This window comes from Grammomys surdaster, unplaced genomic scaffold (genome assembly GCF_004785775.1).
Source record: "Grammomys surdaster isolate TR1022 unplaced genomic scaffold, NIH_TR_1.0 437, whole genome shotgun sequence".
NCBI classification, from domain to species: Eukaryota; Metazoa; Chordata; class Mammalia; order Rodentia; family Muridae; genus Grammomys; species Grammomys surdaster.
Window position 1 is genome coordinate 442,388 of NW_021604856.1, and position 18,786 is coordinate 461,173.

An 18,786-nucleotide genomic window follows, 5' to 3' on the forward strand; every position below is an offset into this window, starting at 1 on the left:
CACAATTTCCTCTAACATATAATATGTACAATATTATATAATATAAGAATATGTGCATATCTCTTTACTAGTTCCATAAGCTTTCACAATGTAAATCTATTAAGAATATCTGACACAGGCTCTTCCTCAACGTGACATTCTTTTGTTTTTTTCTTAGCCTCATGTAGTTTGTGGTGACCAGCTTGTTCACAGCCCCTACATGCAATGTCTGGCTTCCCTTGCTGTGGGACTTCATCTGGATCAGCTGTTGTGTAGCCCTCCAGTGCCACCACACCATCAGAACTGCCTCCCTGACCCTGCATCCTGGAATCCCAATGAGTGGGCCTGGTTAGAATGCTTCTCAACCACCATCAAGGCTGCAGAAGCCCTGACTAATGGAGCCCAGTTTCCAGAGTCATTTACTGTCCCAGATCTAGAGCCCGTTCCTGAGGATGAGCTAGTGCTCCTCATGGTAAGTGCATGGTGCACTGCTGTTGTGTAGTGGAGGTTGCAGCCTGGCTGCTTGGTGTGCCACAGATCCTTTGCTGACTTGACTAACTAGTGACATGACCTTAGATAAACGGAATATACTTCTGTTGGAGAACTGTTCAAGTCTCTGGTGACAGAGCCTTTCTGACTCTCCTGACTCCATACACAGTTCCATGCTTTCCTGTTTTCTTCATCTGTAGGTGCTTGTTAAGTTCCTTAGTCATACACATGTTTAGTTTTCCTTTGGTCATTTTGTGAGATTGATGGCACATAGAAATTCTGATTTAGTCCACACTTAAAACATATTAGTAATCAGCATCACAGAAGAGCATTCAGTGAGTCATTTCTTTCTTACTGTAGTTGATAGTGTTCAGCTATAGAAATGGTGGTGACCATAAGATGCCAGTATAGGGGATACAAGCCAGCACCTGACCTAACTTTAGTTAAGGTTTATATTTGCAAACATTTGAACATAAAAATGTAAATACAACTTAAAACATAAATGAATTAAAGAAATTCATCTGAATACATAATTTTAATCAAGAAGTGTCTTCCATAGTGTTGTGAATGTTATATTCAGCACACCTGCCTGACATGTACAGGGCCCTGAGTTTGGTCCTCAACCAGCACCATATACAAAGAATGGAATAGAGAGGAGTACAGTAATGTAGAACAGAACAGGGTATAACAACTCTTTTTGAACCTGATTTTGGCCTAATATCATCTTACAGATATGGAAACTGAAGCCCAAAACAATGACAAGACCTACCCAACAAGCTAGACAAAGAATCTAGGGAGGCAGTAGATTTTGTACATAGCCTTGCACCCCTTGGTGCTCAGTAAATATGCATGGTTAGCTTTGAACTTAGGCTACAGTGATAATGAAAGTGTGTATAGTAAAAGTAAATATTAGACTGCAAAAAGCAAATTTGAAATTATGATGATACTGAACTTGCTGGGTGGGATGGCACATGCCTCCAACCCCAACTTCCTAGAAGGAAAAAGTAAGAGAATTTTGACCCCTAGAGTTTGAAGCAACATAGCAAGATCCTGTCTTTTTAAAACAAAAAAAGAAAATAAGAGCAGCTCCTCTTGACGTGTCATAATGTCACCATGTTCTTTAGAAAGGGAGCGTCACTGACAGAGCAGACACGTCCCGACAAAGCATCATTGTTTCTGTTGTGTGCTCTGTCTTACAGGATAACAGCAAGTGGATCAATGGCATGGATGAACAAATTATGTCTTGGGCAACTTCCAGACCTGAGGTCAGTAAAGATAGGATTACTATGTGGTGGGTTTCAGTCAGTCTTTTGATTGTAAATGCATGTGTTTCTGTGTCCTTCTGTTTTCTGTAGAGGTTGTCACATGCTTGTGGTCGGTATGTATTTGTTTGAGCAACTAGATGACCCTAACTTTAGGTGCCTGTGGGTTTTTTAGGACTGGCACCTGGGAGGTAAATGTGATGTCTACTTATGGGGTGCTGGCAGACATGGACAACTGGCTGAAGCTGGAAGAAATGTCATGGTACCAGCTACAGCGCCTTCTTTCTCACAAGCCCAACAGGTAACTAGCAGAGTGAAGAGCAGAGAAGAAATGTGAGAATTCTAGTTGCTGTCAGTGACTTATTTGGGGTTGAATCTTGTCACTTTTGTAGTCTATTGTGGTGAATCATTAAAGAACTTCATTTTATATGTGGTCTCCAAATAAAACCCCCAAGGTTTTATTGTACGTAAGACATTTTATTAAGCACTTTCTAAAATGTTCTTGCTTCCAAGTATAGTGAATTAATGTCACCGTATAAAAGGCCAGTGCAGTGTATATTTATGGAAGCTGAGCTAATTGTTAATCTCTGTGCTCTTGGGGAACCAGGATCTACCTAGGATCTTTAGCCACACCTTATTGATACCCCTTCCTTTACCTAATAGTCATGGTACTGTATTCCCAAACCATCTGTGTGTTTTCGTCTCCCTAAAGCTGTCCCAGAGTTCACTGCTTTTCCCCATGTGCCCCCTCCAATTTCTGCCTCTTTCTCCACCAGAAATAGTAGTTTCCTAAATCCTTTCCTCTTTCTTCTCTTATCTATGTTGTTGTTTAACTGTGCACAGTTAGCTGAAATCTCATAGTTCTGAAGTATCTCAGTCAGATGGTCCTCATATTAATTGTAATCAGAAGTATAGTAATCAAAGGTTATAGGGGAGCCCCAGGTAGGCCAGTTTTTCTGCTGTACAAAGGAAATGAAGAGCTGGTAGAGATATCCTCAAGTGCATGGGATCACCTAAAATGTCTGTATGTTAAACAATAAAGGTAGTGAGGTGGTAATGTTTTTATTTAGTCTTAAATAATTTCATGCATGTACACAGTGTATCTTGCTTATGCCTGACTCAAATAAGGATAGTGTTTTTAATTTTGTGTTTTATCCTAGGTTATATGTGGTCAGAACTGCACCTTTGTCATCCAGGCCAATGGGACAGTGTTGGCTTGTGGGGAAGGAAGTTATGGCAGATTGGGGCAAGGAAATTCAGATGACCTTCATGTGCTGACTGTTATTTCAGCCCTGCAAGGTGAGGCTGCCCTGGATTTAGCCAGGTTAGATAGAGACTGTGACCTGACTGTAGGAATGTGTGCGTCCACTGGAGTGTTTCCCACTTAGTGAACCCATGGAGTTTGCTTATGCGTAGGTTCTAGTTAGGTGATATATATAGCTGTAATTTCCACATTTTAAGCTATTTCACAAGCAGGAGTGCTAGAATCTGGCAGCATATATGTATTTGAGATCAGAGGAAAACCAAAGGTTTTAAAATGACAGAGTTTTTAAAATTGTTAAACTGAGCTGGGAGGTGGTGGCGCACACTTTGATCCCAGCACTTGGGAGGCAGAGGCAGGAGGATTTCTGAGTTCGAGGCCAGCCTGGTCTACAGAGTGAGTTCCAGGACAGCCAGGGCTATACAGAGAAACCCTGTCTCGAAAAACCAAAAAAAAAAAAAAAAATTGTTAAACTGTAATTAGGTAGTTGTGTGTGTGTTTCATTAACATAACAAATAGTTCACATGAAAATTTCCAGCTGTGCTAAAGAGTTTAAAGGGCATCTGGCAGAGTCCTACATCACTTTAGAAAGGAACAATAAAAAGTGCTATGGGGTCTGTTGGATCACAAAGCTTACAATAAGGGGTATTCAGCCTTTGAACACTGCGATATGAGGTCACCTGCAGATGTGTTAGGTCACACCCATAGCCACCTGCAGATGTGTTAGCCCACACCCATGGCTACCTGCAGATGTATTAGGCCACACCCATAGCTAACTCCAGATGTGTTAGGCCACACCCATAGCTAACTGCAGATGTGTTAGGTCACACCCATAGCCACCTGCAGATGTGTTAGCCCACACCCATAGCCACTTGAAGATGTGTTAGGCCACACCCATCGCTACCTGCAGATGTGTTAGGTCACACCCACTGCTGCCTGCAGATGTGTTAGGCCACACCCATAGCTAACTCCAGATGTGTTAGGCCACACCCATAGCTACCTGCAGATGTGTTAGGTCACACCCATAGCTAGCTGCAGATGTGTTTGGCCTACAGGCTGTAAGATGAGCACACTTGTTCATGGAGAACACAAATGTAAATACTTCTAAGGCTTACCAGTAAGTTCACAGGAGATTCTTGCAGAACTGGGTCAGAGTGTGCTGCAGTGTAGGTGGGAACACAGGCAGGGTTCCCACCAGTTCTCTCTAGCCCCTGGCTCTGGAACCTTGTCTCTGTAGCTGTAGAAAATGGGAATGTCTGCCATTAGATGTATGTGGAAAGAAAGATGAAAGAATCCTGATTAAGCATTTACAGGAGTGGCTAGAATGCCAGCCTTAGAGGCTGTGATGGCTGTCCATGTCCTCCCTTGTCTTCATTGTTTTGAATGATTGTTCCCAGATATGCAAGGCTATGTCTATAAATTTGATTTAAAATTTTAAAAAGTTTGTTATTCTACAGTACCATTTTGATGTTTTTCAAATCGTAGGGCATTCCCTAGCAGCTGCAAGAGTGACAGTTTACCATTTGAGACCTCTTGTGTTTCTGCTGTCTTCTAGGCTTTGTGGTGACCCAGCTGGTGACTTCCTGTGGCTCAGATGGGCACTCAATGGCCCTGACAGAAAGTGGTGAAGTCTTTAGCTGGGGAGATGGGGACTATGGCAAACTTGGCCATGGAAACAGCGACAGACAGCGGCGACCAAGGCAGATTGAGGCCTTACAAGGAGAAGAAGTGGTACAGGTCCGGCACAGCATTCATAAGTTTGCCTAAGTACAGAGTTATTAACTAGCATTCTGAAGTTTAGCTAGCAGGAATAGTATAAAAACAGATTCCATGGGCAGAATAAGAGATCCAATAATTTTGCTTATGTAGGCTCATTACTGGGCTTTTCAGAAATTAAATAGATTTTAATATTAGAATGGACTGAACTTTTCCAAGCCAGCAGACTTGGTCCAGGGTAGGATGCTGCATGCTCTTGGAAAAAACTGCGTGTGATTAGGTCCTACCTTACAGTTGTTGGTAGGTAGTGGGAAGTTTTCGTTTAACCTTTCCTTTTTGTTGCAAATGGATGTACATGTGTGTTAGATCTGCTGGTGATCTAAGATAATATTATAAAATCACATAGCACCCCAGAGTTTACTATAAATTTCCCACTCATTTGTTTCCTTCAGTCTATGTCAGTGTACACAGCCAGAAGAGTGATGACAGTTATTCCCGTGTCTCCTTGGTCTTTCTGACCCTGCTAGGCAGATGAGGAGGGCGGGCAGTGTGGGCAGATGAGGAGGGAGGGCCGTGTGAGCAGATGAGGAGGGAGGGCCGTGTGGGCAGATGAGGAGGGAGGGCCGTGTGAGCAGGGAGACGACTGTTCTTCACTTGTCAGCCAGTTATATTGCTACATTCATAGTCAAACGTGAACGGCTTCCTTCCTAGTCTTCCTTCTTACAAACTTTTGTCTCCTTGTCTCTGTCCTAGATGTCTTGTGGCTTCAAGCATTCAGCAGTGGTGACATCAGATGGCAAACTCTTTACCTTTGGGAATGGTGACTATGGTCGTCTGGGTCTTGGAAACACCTCTAACAAAAAACTTCCAGAGAGAGTGACTGCACTGGAGGGATATCAGATTGGACAGGCATGGCATAAGTCAATACGATGCTTTAGTTGATAGTAATTTCTTACCTTTTCTGTTTCCACTTGGATATTCTTCTGTCAGTCAGAAAGACCAGAATTGCTAGTTGCATTTAACCTCTGTACCTTCTGTTTGACATACTTTATAATTCCATGACTTTTTTCCCAGTGTGAAAAATTCACAGCTTTGGCCCCTAAGTTTTGGATGTGACTGTTAAAAAACAAAACAAAACAAAACACCATCCATAAATTATTACCAACAACTTGCTGTATAAAGTCTTTCTAGCAGCTGGGTGTGTTGGCACACCCCTGTAATCCGAGCATTTGAAAGGCCGCAGTAGGCAGATCTAGAGGTTAAGTTTAGCCTAGGCTGTTTATCAGCACTGCATCTCAAACAAGCAAGCAAGCAGCAGCAAGCACACGAGACTGCCCTTACACAGTACAGCCTTGTTGTTGCTCCTGTGTGTCAGTGTTGAGTTGGATAGCTGGATTTTTCCATCTGCATGAAGACATTGAAAGTGTTTCTCAATAATGGGTAAGATCTCTTGATTTTTCCCTACGTTACCGCTGAGACAGCCTCTGTAGTAAATGAGTATTTCTGAGGCGTATGTACTTCTTTCCTGCCTTTTCTACTTTTATGTTCTTAGTCAGCTACAAATGCTTGAAGGATTTTACTTTGAAGAAAAGAATTATTTAGGGATCTTGGGAATTCTAGTTGATGTGTTTGGGTTAACTTTTGGAGCACTTACCAAAACCAGTAAGAATCTTGGGAAACAACACATGAAATGTATACAGTCAAGAAGAGAGAACAGTTCTGGAAACAGAGTTTGTGTTCAGGTCAGATGATGTGTTCACCGAGTACTCCGTTGTTTCGACAGGTGGCCTGTGGGCTGAACCACACCTTGGCAGTGTCGGCAGATGGCTCCATGGTGTGGGCCTTTGGAGACGGGGACTATGGTAAACTGGGCTTAGGAAATTCCACTGCAAAATCTTCTCCTCAGGTCAGTTACTGCCTTGACTCTCAGTTTGTATTTAACAGAAATGAGGGGTTGCTTCTTCGTCAGTACCTCTTTTACATCGGAAGTGCTTTAGCTTGGACATCTTTATAATTCATAATGAAAGTTTAAGGCCTTCAGTTGCTTATTCTCAAATATCCAGCATTCTAGATCTTGACTTTTAGAAAACCATTACTAAGGTTAAATGGTTGTAAACATTCCACAAGGATAAGCTTCTGTCTGCAGATGAGCTAAGTACTACTGTACTTTTAAAATTAACTAGGAACTGTTATTCACAGTTTAGGTTTCTTGGTTCTGCAGACGTCCTGTGCAGCTTTGCTGCATGCACTTTCCTTACATATTTAAATAGCATAACATGATTTATAACTGTTTTCAACTTCAGTTTGCTATTATATATGGTCTGTGACATGTTAATAGTTGCTTTGATGAATATTCAGTAGGGGTACAGAAAAGCAGAGAACATAATCTGTGGGGACTGTAGAAGGCAGCTGTGGTCACGTGGGAAAGCTGACAGGAAAGCAGACTGACAGGAAGTTGCCTGTGGTCTACAGGACCTTGCAGTGTTGTTTCAAAGGTCATGGTTTTCTGTGGTTTCTGTTGCTCAGTGGAGTGCTTCCACTTTACAAGTTCCTGAGAACGTCAGCCAGACTTCCTGAGCCTCAGTGTTCTCTCCCACACACTCAGTTACTGCCCAGAACAGTAGGAGAACATAATCTCTAGGAATACAATTTGGGTAAGACAAGTCAGTAGCAATTCGCCTTTTTATTGAAGACAGTATTCAATGTTATAAATGCCAGTTGTAAAGTTTAAGAGATTTTTGCTTGTTTATTTTTTTCCTTCCAAACATATACTTTATGCTTTTATTTCACAGAAAGTTGATGTCCTCTGTGGAATTGGAATTAAAAAAGTTGCTTGTGGAACTCAGTTTTCTGTGGCTTTGACTAAAGATGGCCATGTGTATACTTTTGGTCAAGGTAAGGTATCTTCTAGCCTACATTACTTTCTATACATGTACATTATAAAAAATGTTTGCCTTCTAGGTTCACAGAGCGTTCTGAGTGGTGTCTGCCACATTACCCTTGATCATTGCTACTCTCCACCTCTATTTGATGAAATTATTTTCAAGGACCAAGTCCCCTCCATTAAATCTCAAGTGAGAGCCTTCACTCTTGCTGAAAGAATCACTGCCGACAGCTCTGCCTTCTCCTTTCTGCTGCAGTCAGGCTGTAGAGGCAGAGATGTTGAGGGTGGCGTGAGAAAGGAAGTAAATTATGACTAGAGTTTCTGTCTTGGGAGAGCACTGAGTCCTCTGGGTAACGAATAAGCTCACTCAGGAGGGAAGGAGCTTGCTGTAGTTATTGTGTGAGTTTGCTTTTTCTTCAGTATGACAAAGTGCCTGACACAATGGAAGAAAAGTTATTCTGTTTCATGGAAGCAGAAGGGTCAGTGTGTAGTTTTATGGTTCCAGTGCTCCTAGGTTCATGAAGAAACAGACTCTCTTGGGAGAAGAGAATGGCTGAACAAAGCTAGTCACCTCATGGTAGATATGAGGTAGAGAAAGGGGAAGGGGTTGGAGACAAGATACGTCCTTCAAACACATGTCCCCAGGCTGGCAAGATGGCTCCATGTATAAAGATACTTGCTGCCCATCATGAGTTCCACTGCAGAATTCATATGTGGAAAGAAGAAAAATTCTAACCTTTACATACATAGTATAGCTTGTATGTGTGCACACAAGAGGAGGAGAAGGAAGAGAAGAGGCAGCAGCAAATAAATAAAGGGCTGGAAAGATGACTCAGTGGTTAATAGCACTTGGTACTTTCATAGTGCTTGACTTTGGTTCCAAGCACACACCCCATGTGGTTCACAGCCATCTCTAACTCTGAGTCCAGGGGATTCAACACCTTCCTCTAGTCTCCGGGGGCACTAGGCAAACGTACAGGTACTCAGACATGTACATAAAATCAAAATAAATAATATTTTTAAGTGAATAAATAAATATAAGAAAAGAAGGATATGCCTCTGATTACTACTTCTTCCAACCAGGTTCCAGCTCTTAGTAGCCATTCAGCTGTGGAAGAATCCATTGATGAAGTTAGCATCCTCTCAGTAGCTTTTACCAGTTTGGGTCCATAGCTTCAACACATAAGCCTTTGGGACCGTTTTATGTCTAGATCAAAGCCACCCTATAGGGACTTCTATTCTAGATATGTGTATGGAGATCTCCAGCAGGTTACTGGGAATTTGTCTCTGGGACTCCAGAGGGATTCAGTGTGCATATCTAGGTTAGGACACTGACACTATCACATAGTGGTAATAGGTTGAACTTTGTTGTTGATTTAAGAATACCAGAGAACATGTAGAATGAAGAAGTGAGTAGAACTCTAGAGAATGTTAGGCAGAAAAATTTGAATAGAATATTGGTGAGAATAGTGAGAGTCTCCAGGGAACTGGGGGAGCTCAGGCCATATTATTGGACGATTATATGTCATTCCCAGGGTCCAGAATCTGAGAGGCTACCGCAGCAACCAGGCAGGCATCAACTCATGGTTTTGAAAAGTTTTAGGGCAGCCGTACAAGTGGAAGTCAGATGGCAAATGCCATGCCTAATGGGTCTGGAGGTTATTAAGCAACAGGGGTAAAGAGAGAGGTGGGGTAGAAATTTGAGGCTAAAGCAGGTTGAATGGCATTCTTTTTAAGAACACAAGAAACTTGAAGGCCGTGTTGAACATATGTCAGTCCTTTTAATATAAGAGTATTGAAAAGCCTCTCGGCTTGACTTATTACTTTAGTTTTAATTTTCTTTATAAATAGAAAGACTAACATTTCATACAGGAATAGCCTCAGATTTGTTACTTGAAATCTAGTGTATTTTTCTGGAATAGCAGGTTTTGCACCGTGTTATGTACATGAATGTCATTCTAATGCAAAAAGTTAATGGCCTGTTACAAAACACAAACGTCAGGGTACCATCCATAACACTTCCTCTTGCTGTCCTTCAGACCGATTGATAGGCCTGCCTGAGGGTCGTGCTCGTAATCACAATCGACCCCAACAAATCCCTGTCCTGGCTGGAGTGGTCATTGAAGATGTGGCAGTTGGAGCTGAACACACACTTGCTTTGGCATCAACTGGAGATGTTTATGCCTGGGGTAGCAATTCAGAAGGGCAGGTAAATGTCATATTTGCTGCTCTTGCATACTCTTGAAATCTGACTATGTTGTATATTTGTAAGAATGTCTTTGTATTTTATAATATAAGTGTCCAGAGAATCCTTTGCTTGTGCAAGAAATCTTGTCATCCCCTGTAGTCACAGAGGTAAGGGCAGGAATGAAAGTGAAGAGAATGTGAAAAGACTTGAGGTCTGTGTTCTTCTGTCTGTGTATGGAACAGAGAACTTGGTAGGAGATGACGGAGGCTGATGCTTCTACAGTGGTTTTGAGCCTACAAGCAGAGCCGTCCTCGCCTCCTCCCATAATCTCAGGTCTGATTGCCCACAGAGTCAGGGACCCTGTTGCTGAAGGTCTGTTATTCACAGTAGCCTTAGTGAGCACTCACATTCTCCTCATAACTGCACTAGCAGACCAGAAAGCTGGGGTTGCAGTCATCTTGATGAGAGGAGAATTAATGGTGAATTTGGGGAATTCCCTGGTTAGGTTTTGACAAGATCTTCCTTGATGTTGAACACTTTGCTGCTGCTGCTGCCAAGAACAGAGAATTGGAGTCCATGTGTATTTTATGTCTGTGTGTTGTTACCCAGAAACCAATGTGTTTTAAGTAAGAGCTCTGGGGAGCCTTCTTTTTTCACTTAACAAGAACTCCTAATTGAATGACCTTCAAGGCACAAGTTGACTGTACCTCCTAGAGAGATATTAAAGCAGGCACTCATTAACAGTCAAGGCATGTAAATGATCCATGTTGGGCATATTGAGTTCTTTAAATCAGTGTTTTAGTTTCTAGAGCTGTGGAACACATAGAAACTAGATTTACAAATTGTTCATGGTTATTCTACATTTCTAGAAAGTTCTTAGCATCAAGGTGGGATGATAGACCTGTAGAATGTTTCTTGTGATTTGTACAGATTTGTTAAAATGTGAACATTTTCTAACTGCCTCGTGTGGTAGAAGCCAATATTTTTTTTGGGGATGCTGTATTTCATTCTTGTAAGGATTTTTTTCTTTATTGTCACATTCATAATGCTGAGACTTACATGTAAGTTGTCCATGGTGCAGAAAACAAGCTATCCCTGCCAGACATCCCTTAACATGTACAGTTAAACTGTGGCTCTTACCTGGTGTTGCAAACCATTTTGTTTGTTTGTTTTCATTGTACATAGACACACTGTCTGTTTAAGATGCTGCTAGAATTATAGAGAATGTAGCCAAACAGTAATAAACAATGACAGTAAAAATGTAAAAAAGAAAAAAAAGAACTCCTACCCTTTCCAAGATACCTCTTCCAAGAATCTAAGAGTGTGACCAGTTGTTAAGACTAATCTGTAAGTTGGCTGGTCCTGTTGCCCCTTTCTTTCAGGAAACAGTCTGAACTTACAAGGACTACTATAATAGAGAAATCAGAATTTATTCATTTTTTTAAGATTTATTTATTTTATATATGTCAGTAACATTGTCTCTTCAGACACACCAGAAGAGGGCATCAGATCCCATTACAGATGGTTGTGAGCCACCATGTGGTTGCTGGAGATTGAACTCAGGACCTCTGGAAGAAGAGTCAGTGCTCTTAACTGCTAAGCCATCTCCCCAGCCCGAATTTATTCATTAATGATGTTGGTGCATAATACAGGTGTTAATAGATTTTATTGGCTTGCCTTCTGCCTCTTCAACCTCTGTGCATTTGCTTTTTTATTTTTAGCTTGGCCTAGGCCACACCAACCACGTTCGAGAACCAACCCTGGTAACAGTTCTGCAAGGGAAGAACATCCGTCAGATTTCAGCTGGCCGGTGCCACAGTGCTGCATGGACAGCCCCACCTGTCCCACCAAGAGCACCAGGTGAGGGACAGACCGTTTGTCCTCTTCCAGCTGCTCTTCTGCTTTCAGTGGTGCCGTGATGCACTCACTCCCTGCTTGCAGTTCTGACTGCATCCAGCATGTCTAAAAACTGTCAAGACTTCTGAAGTATTCTTTGTGCTACAAGCACCATAAATATTTCATATCAGGCATTTCTTCTGCAGACTTCAGTATATTCAAGCTTCATGCCCTCTCTCTTTCTCTCTCTCTCCAGTCTCCATAGAAATCAGTATGTTTTTTAGACAAATAAAAATTAATTAAACTAGAGCATCTACTAAATATAAATATACTTATATAGATAGGTATAAATATACTTGTATAGATAAAAAAAAGTAACAGATAAAACTGACCACGGTGATCCACCTTTAATCCCAGCACTTGGGAGGCAGAGGCAGAGGGATCTGTGTGAATTCCAGCCCAGCCTCATCTGCATAGAAAGTTCCAGGACAGCTAGGTCTGGTAGGAATACCCTGTCTCAAAAAACACCAACAAAAAGATGACAATTGCTTTATAAGCTTACTATCATAAAGACACTGAGGCAGACTGGGTGGAGGTGCTTCACTCAGGAGGCAGAGTCAAGGCCAGCCTGGTCCACAGAGCAAGTTCCAGGACAGCCATTGCTATAGGAAAACCCTGTGTTGAAAAAATAATGAAATAAAATAAAAGCTCTGAGGTGTCACTATTCCTCACTCCAGTAGCCATTTGAAACATGATGTTTATTCAGTGACTCAGTACAAGTCTAGTTACTGCCATTTTATTCCATAGAATAGGAATAATGGCTGCTTCTAGTTTTAAAATTTTTAAAAATATTACAAAATCATTATAGTCAATAAAAAAAAAAAAGACCTGAAAATATAAGGCAGAGCTGACAAAAGAGCTTACTCACCAAAATACTTGCCACACACACATAAGGACCAGTATTTGAGTCCAAACGTCCACAAAGAAGCCTAGAGTATTAGCGTAAATTTGTAATCCCCGTGCTGAGGAGGCAGAGACGGTCAAACCCTGAGACTCACTGGCTAGCCAGCCCGGCTGATCAACAAGCTCCAAGCCAATGGAAGAAGATCCTGTATCCAAAAACAAGGTAGATGTTTACCCTGAGGAATGACCTCTTACACATATATGCATACACAAACATATGCATAATTGTCTCCCTTAACAAGGCCTCTGATTGGCTCTATCTTTCCTTTCCCTCAACTGTAGCCATTTCCTTAATTGTAATTCCCATGTTTGTGTTACTGCTTGTCAACCCCCCATCTTCTACTTGCTAGCCTGTGGTGTCTAAGGTTCTAGAAGTTCTGAAGCCACATGTGACTGAGTGCTTAGAGGTCCCTTCCGTTTTTCTTACCCCCTACTTCTCAGCAAGTCCTTGGGGAAGACTCCTCAGAGATATTTTTTCTTAAGGACTAACTGTCAGGAAGGAGATGAATACCTCCTCTCATTTGCATTAATATGAGACTGACAGTTATTGAATAGGAAAGGAAGAATTTGCCCCCTGCCCCAACTGTTTTTGTCTCTTATTCAAACAGAAATAATTAAAGGAGAAAAGACCAGGTTTCCTGTGCTTTTTGTTTTGGGGGGCTTTTTTGTTTTGTTTTAATTCTGTGTGTGTTTGTTTTGTCTCATTGTTTTGGATTTTTTGGGATGGTCTCATGTAATCCAGGCTGGTCTCAAACTTAGCATGTAGCCAAGGATGGTCTTGAACTCGTGCAGGAATTACTGCCCTGCAGTACCATTGCTAGGGTTATGATATTTGTTCTTTTAAATTTTAAAGACTAGTATTCTCTATAAAAACTAGTCAGTGTTTTATTGTATGAAGAGTTACCCTGACCATGGCATCTTTTATAAAAGAGAACATTGAATTGTGGCTTACTTACAGTTTTTCGAGGTAGCACACAGGCAGACATGTATTGGAGTGAGGAGCTGAGAGTTCCACATCTGGATCTGCAGGCAGCAGGAAGAGTGAGACTCTGGGCTTGGAATTGGGTTTGTGAAACCTCAAAGACAACCCCCCCCCCAGTGACCCATTTTCTCCAACAAGACCATACCTACTAATCATTTCAAGTAGTGCCACTCCCTGGTGACTAAATATTCAAATCTGTGAGCCTTTGGGGGTCACTCTCATCAAACTCTCACAAGTACTAAAGCATCCAAAAAGAGAAGATGAATTAATGGGTAGAGGAATAGATAGATACCTATGTAGAACAGTATATATAGCAAACTATTAAGTATAAAATGTAAGTGGTTGGATTGGGTATCCATTGGGTGATTCTCTGGTGTTCACTGTTATAATTGAAGCATTGCATTTTCCTTGACAAGCGCTTCTGTGCTTTGGGCAGGTGTGTCAGTGCCTCTCCAGTTGGGCCTGCCTGACGCAGTACCCCCACAATATGGGACGCTGAGAGAAGTGAGCATTCACACTGTGCGAGCCAGGCTCCGGCTGCTTTACCACTTCTCTGACCTCATGTACTCATCGTGGAGACTGCTCAATCTCAGCCCCAACAACCAGGTAAAGTGCTGGACTGGGAAGTGGTACCCATGGTGTACTTGCCAGGTCCCAGAGCCTTTCTGCCTTTAAAACCTTCTCTCATGGCTAATGTGTCATGCTCTGTGGTATGCTCTGTGTCACTGGTGGGAATTGCATTGTGTTGCTGATTTGAGAACATGTGAACAGAAAGTGTTTTGATTTGTTCAGAGCTGGAGGAAGCATGGGTGACTGAGCGTGTCATAGCTCTTGTCCAGTTTGATACATGATGTTAAGTGGATGGCATGTAGCCAGATGAGAGGGATTTTCCTAGCCTACACAGGCACCTGGGTCCCATCTTACTCCTGGAAAAACAAAGGGGGAAATCTAAGTACCCAGCACTAGAAGGCTCATAGAGCAGGGTGCTGAAAAATCAAGTCAGCCGAGACGCTTACAGGACTTCTTTCTCCCCACAAAGGAGCGTTCAGCCTAGTAAAGGAAAGTCGGGGAAATAAAGTAAATTTGTCTGTTCTGTCTGTCTTATAAGTAGTTCCACGTTTAAGGAGAAACAGTTATTTAATAAGTAAGCATGTCTGCCAAAATGTGTACCCATTTGTGAAACTCTCAGGCAGAACCTTTGGATCAGCACTTATGAGAGGAAGGGATAGATTGACGTCTCTTTAGCAGCAGGCATCAGACGGGCAGAGAATGCTCTGCTCTGCTAGGCTGCCGTCAGCCACACGTTGTCAGTGATTGAGAGATGTCAAGTCCAGAGCCCTGTGAGAAACATCGAAATAGTACATTTCCCAGTGTGGAGGATTTATGTGTACACACCCAAACTGAAAAGCAATGCATGCTATCAAGAGTTAGGGTTATCTCTTATGTGGATGGATTATGGTTGATTGGATACCATGTCTGTATTTCTCCCTTTTCTGTATTTTCTAAGACTTAAAAAATGGTAACCACATTTTATTGATAATTTTTTAAGTTACTGTTTGCAATTGATATTCAGGTCTATGCTTTTAAAGGACAGTTCAGAAAGAAATTATATCTTAAAGTACTTTTTCTTTTAAGTCTTGTATTATGCCATCTTTGATCTCTTTATGTTGTCTACAGAACAGCACATCTCATTACAATGCTGGAACATGGGGCATTGTACAGGGACAACTTCGGCCTCTGTTAGCTCCAAGAGTCTACACGCTCCCCATGGTACGCTCCATAGGGAAAACCATGGTTCAAGGCAAAAATTATGGGCCTCAGATTACTGTAAAGAGGATATCAACCAGGTAGGTCATGTGTGTTTCACTAACTAGCTAGGCTTGTTTAGAATATTACGGCTAACTCATCCCTGTGTGCATTAGCTTCTGTGTACCCTTATAAATAGTAGTGACAGCCCTCACTCTGGTCCCCATGTCTGTTCACTGATAGGAAAATGTCACCAAGGGTCTTTGTGACGACCTATGGAGGTAAAGACTTGTGTTACATTACTCCTGATGTTTTTTATTGGTGGTGGTGGTTTTCCTTTTTTCTTTTTTTTTTTTTAGAGGACGGAAGTGTAAACCCATCTTTGTTCAAATAGCAAGACAAGTGGTAAAGCTAAATGCATCAGACCTCCGTCTGCCCTCCCGAGCATGGAAGGTTAAGCTAGTTGGAGAAGGAGCTGATGATGCTGGAGGAGTGTTTGATGACACTATCACAGAAATGTGCCAGGTACCCGTGTACAGTGTCCCTTCTGAGCTCTCTCTGTGAACGGCGTTTTGACTGTTGCCAGTGCTTGTCAGCACAGCACGGGCACATCTCTGAGTCTCAGTTATGCCGCTAGTGCCACGGAGGGAATTGTAGTGAGCTGGGGATGTTTTGTGGAGATGCCTTAGCACGTCAAGATCAGTGGCTTGGGTGTCACTGATTATTGTTAATTATGCTGCGCTAGAAGAAACAGTGATGACACATGAACACATGGAGGAGACAGATGCAGGACCACTGCGTGCTCTAGAGCACCGTGGATCCACCAGGCTCTAGAAGAATAGAAAAATGAGTGTTAACGAGTGTAGACTGGGCTGGAGAGATACTGCAGTGATTAGAAGCACTTGGTGCTCTTCCAGAGTACCCAGCCTAGCTTCTTAGCGCCCGCTCTCAGCTCAGAGGCGTCACTGCCCACATCTGGTTTTCGAGGATTTGGCTCATATGCAGTACACAGACAAAATGCAGATAGAATACCCATACAAGTAAATAAATTTTTTGAAGTTAAAACTATTTAAAAAAAAAAAAAAGAGTTTGGACCATTTCTGATTTTAGAAGCCATAGTAGCAAGTGCTTGGAGATTAATTTTGTTCCTTCTCCTTTGTCTGATGAACCCTGTGGCTTGAGTAGCAGTTGGCTGTCTCTGCTGAGACAGCTTGCTGTACATAGCTCCCCAGCTGCTCACTTGTGCCCTCGCATGCTGGCTCTGTGTTCTTCAGGTTTCTCACACGGAGGACTGCATATTTCACTTTAACTTGAAATCACAAAAATAACTAAACTTAGAAGTTACTGAAGTATAGCATTATAAATTCCTCAAGATATCTCCTTTCCAGTATTATTTTTAATGTAGTTTGTTCTCTTGATACATTTGATTGTCACCTCTCAACATAACACTTTTTCTGCAGGAACTTGAGACTGGTATAGTTGACCTTCTTATACCGTCTCCTAATGCTACTGCAGAAGTCGGTTACAATAGAGACAGGTAAGTCACGCATGCTTCTCGAATGTCTTAATAATGACAGCCACCTGCTGAGTGCTTCCTGCTGTCAGTGCTTCATATGTGTTCTCCACTGAGTCCTCATTACTACCTGAGGCAGTGCACTCACCAGCCCCTGTCATGGTGAAAGACAGCCATTGCTGTCCTCACTCAGTACTGAGGGACAGCTTGCTGATAATCCAGAGGGAAGAGGAAACTCTGAGTCGCTTGTGAGCCTTGGCCACCTTATGTTTCTCCAGGCTTTGGAGCCTCTTTGTACCAGGATTCATTTAGGGCGCTGTGCTGAATTCTTGTCATGAAACTATTTGTTCACAATCCACCAGTGTCCTTGTATTTGCAATTTAATTTTTTTTCATCTTGCTCTAGAGACTTAGAAGTTATAAGTGAAATGATTGCAGAATGTGGGGCATTCTTGAGCAGGAGGCCAGTCGGCCATTTCCTTGCTCTTACTGTTTTTCTAAGTATAGCCGGGTGTGGGGGTGCATGCCTATAAGCCCAGCATCTGAGGAGTAGAGATACGAGGATCATGAATCTGACCTTAGCCTGAGCTTTGTAGTAAGGCTCTATCTTATAAAACAGAAACAAAATATGAGCCACGGAGATGACTCAGTAAGCCAGAGCACTTGAAAACAAGAGGACCTGAGTTCTAATCCCCAGCACCTAAAACCTGGGTAAAGCTGTTTGTACCTGGAACTGAAACAGGCACATTTTGAGAGCTCACTGGCTGGCTAACCTAGCCAAAAGCAGGCGCACTTCACATTTAATGAGAGATTTAGTCTCAAAACGTAACGTAGAAGACAGGTATTGTGGCACACACCTTTAATCGTAGGAGGAGGCAGATACCTGTGAGTCTGAAGTCAGGTTTGTTTACAGAGTTTCAGCTCAACCAGCAGTCATCGTGAGACTTGGCTCAGAACTAACTACAAGGTGGAGAGCAGTAGAGAGATATCACTGTGCTCCTCTGGCCTTTACATATTCATAAACCTACCACATACACCCACGCGTGCGCGCGCACACACACACACACCCCTGCTCATTCTCACCCCATGCACATGCTCTCGACCTCTGTCTTACAGATATAAGCACATACATGGGGGGGGGGGGAACACAGGTTGATTCAGAATGTTGTCCCCATGCTGTCCAAAACAGTAGTCATGTGTAGCTTGGTGAACACTCCGATGTGGTTAGCGTAACTGAGGAGCTGAACAGGAGCGTGGTCAGCTTGGTCTGACAGCTCATCCTCCCAGTTTCAGCCCATGAAACCAAAATGAGGGGCAGCGGGTGTTCAGACTCACATAGCCGCATGCACTTAACGACTGCCGGGTTCAACGGCACAAGTCTAGTCTGTTGCTCTCGTTGTGGGAATTGTTCCTAATGGGAAGAATCTTCAGCTGAAAGATTGACTTTTCTTCCACAGGTTCCTCTTTAATCCCTCTGCCTGCCTTGATGACCATTTAATGCAGTTTAAGTTCTTAGGAATTTTAATGGGGGTTGCCATTCGTACAAAGAAGCCTCTGGACCTTCACCTGGCCCCTCTGGTGTGGAAACAGCTGTGCTGTGTCCCGCTCACCCTAGAGGACCTGGAGGAAGTGGATCTGCTCTATGTGCAGACCCTTAACAGCATCCTTCACATTGAAGACAGCGGCATTACTGAAGAAAGTTTCCATGAGGTAAAGCTGGCACACCTGGGCCTCTGTAACTGCTGACCTCCTCTGTTCTCCATCAGAAGCTTTCTGTGTAGTCAGATGCTGTCTACCTCTTTCTGTCAGCCTGCCTTGGCATGTCTGGGCCGAGCTGCCCTGGTAGCTCAGTCTTAGTGGTCCAGGGAGCTGCTCGTCTGTAGAACGGCTCCAGCCCCCAACCTCTGCTTCCTGTACTTTAACGTTTCTGCCCATCAGAGTGGACACCAGGGCACCCAGTGGGAAGGG

General features: G+C 42.7%; 1 protein-coding gene across 1 annotated transcript in view; it reads left to right on the forward strand.

The window, feature by feature from the left end:
• Nucleotides 1-18,786, forward strand: part of Herc1 (HECT and RLD domain containing E3 ubiquitin protein ligase family member 1) — a 151,997-nt gene that overhangs the window by 126,423 nt on the left and 6,788 nt on the right. Inside the window, exons 58-72 of the mRNA XM_028781433.1 lie at nt 158-451; nt 1,668-1,733; nt 1,906-2,031; nt 2,891-3,029; nt 4,547-4,728; nt 5,461-5,616; nt 6,491-6,613; nt 7,500-7,602; nt 9,631-9,800; nt 11,501-11,639; nt 13,997-14,166; nt 15,238-15,407; nt 15,666-15,831; nt 16,767-16,843; nt 18,276-18,528. Coding sequence (XP_028637266.1) covers nt 158-451; nt 1,668-1,733; nt 1,906-2,031; nt 2,891-3,029; nt 4,547-4,728; nt 5,461-5,616; nt 6,491-6,613; nt 7,500-7,602; nt 9,631-9,800; nt 11,501-11,639; nt 13,997-14,166; nt 15,238-15,407; nt 15,666-15,831; nt 16,767-16,843; nt 18,276-18,528 — 2,334 coding nt within the window. The remainder of the gene's footprint in view (nt 1-157; nt 452-1,667; nt 1,734-1,905; nt 2,032-2,890; nt 3,030-4,546; nt 4,729-5,460; nt 5,617-6,490; nt 6,614-7,499; nt 7,603-9,630; nt 9,801-11,500; nt 11,640-13,996; nt 14,167-15,237; nt 15,408-15,665; nt 15,832-16,766; nt 16,844-18,275; nt 18,529-18,786) is intronic.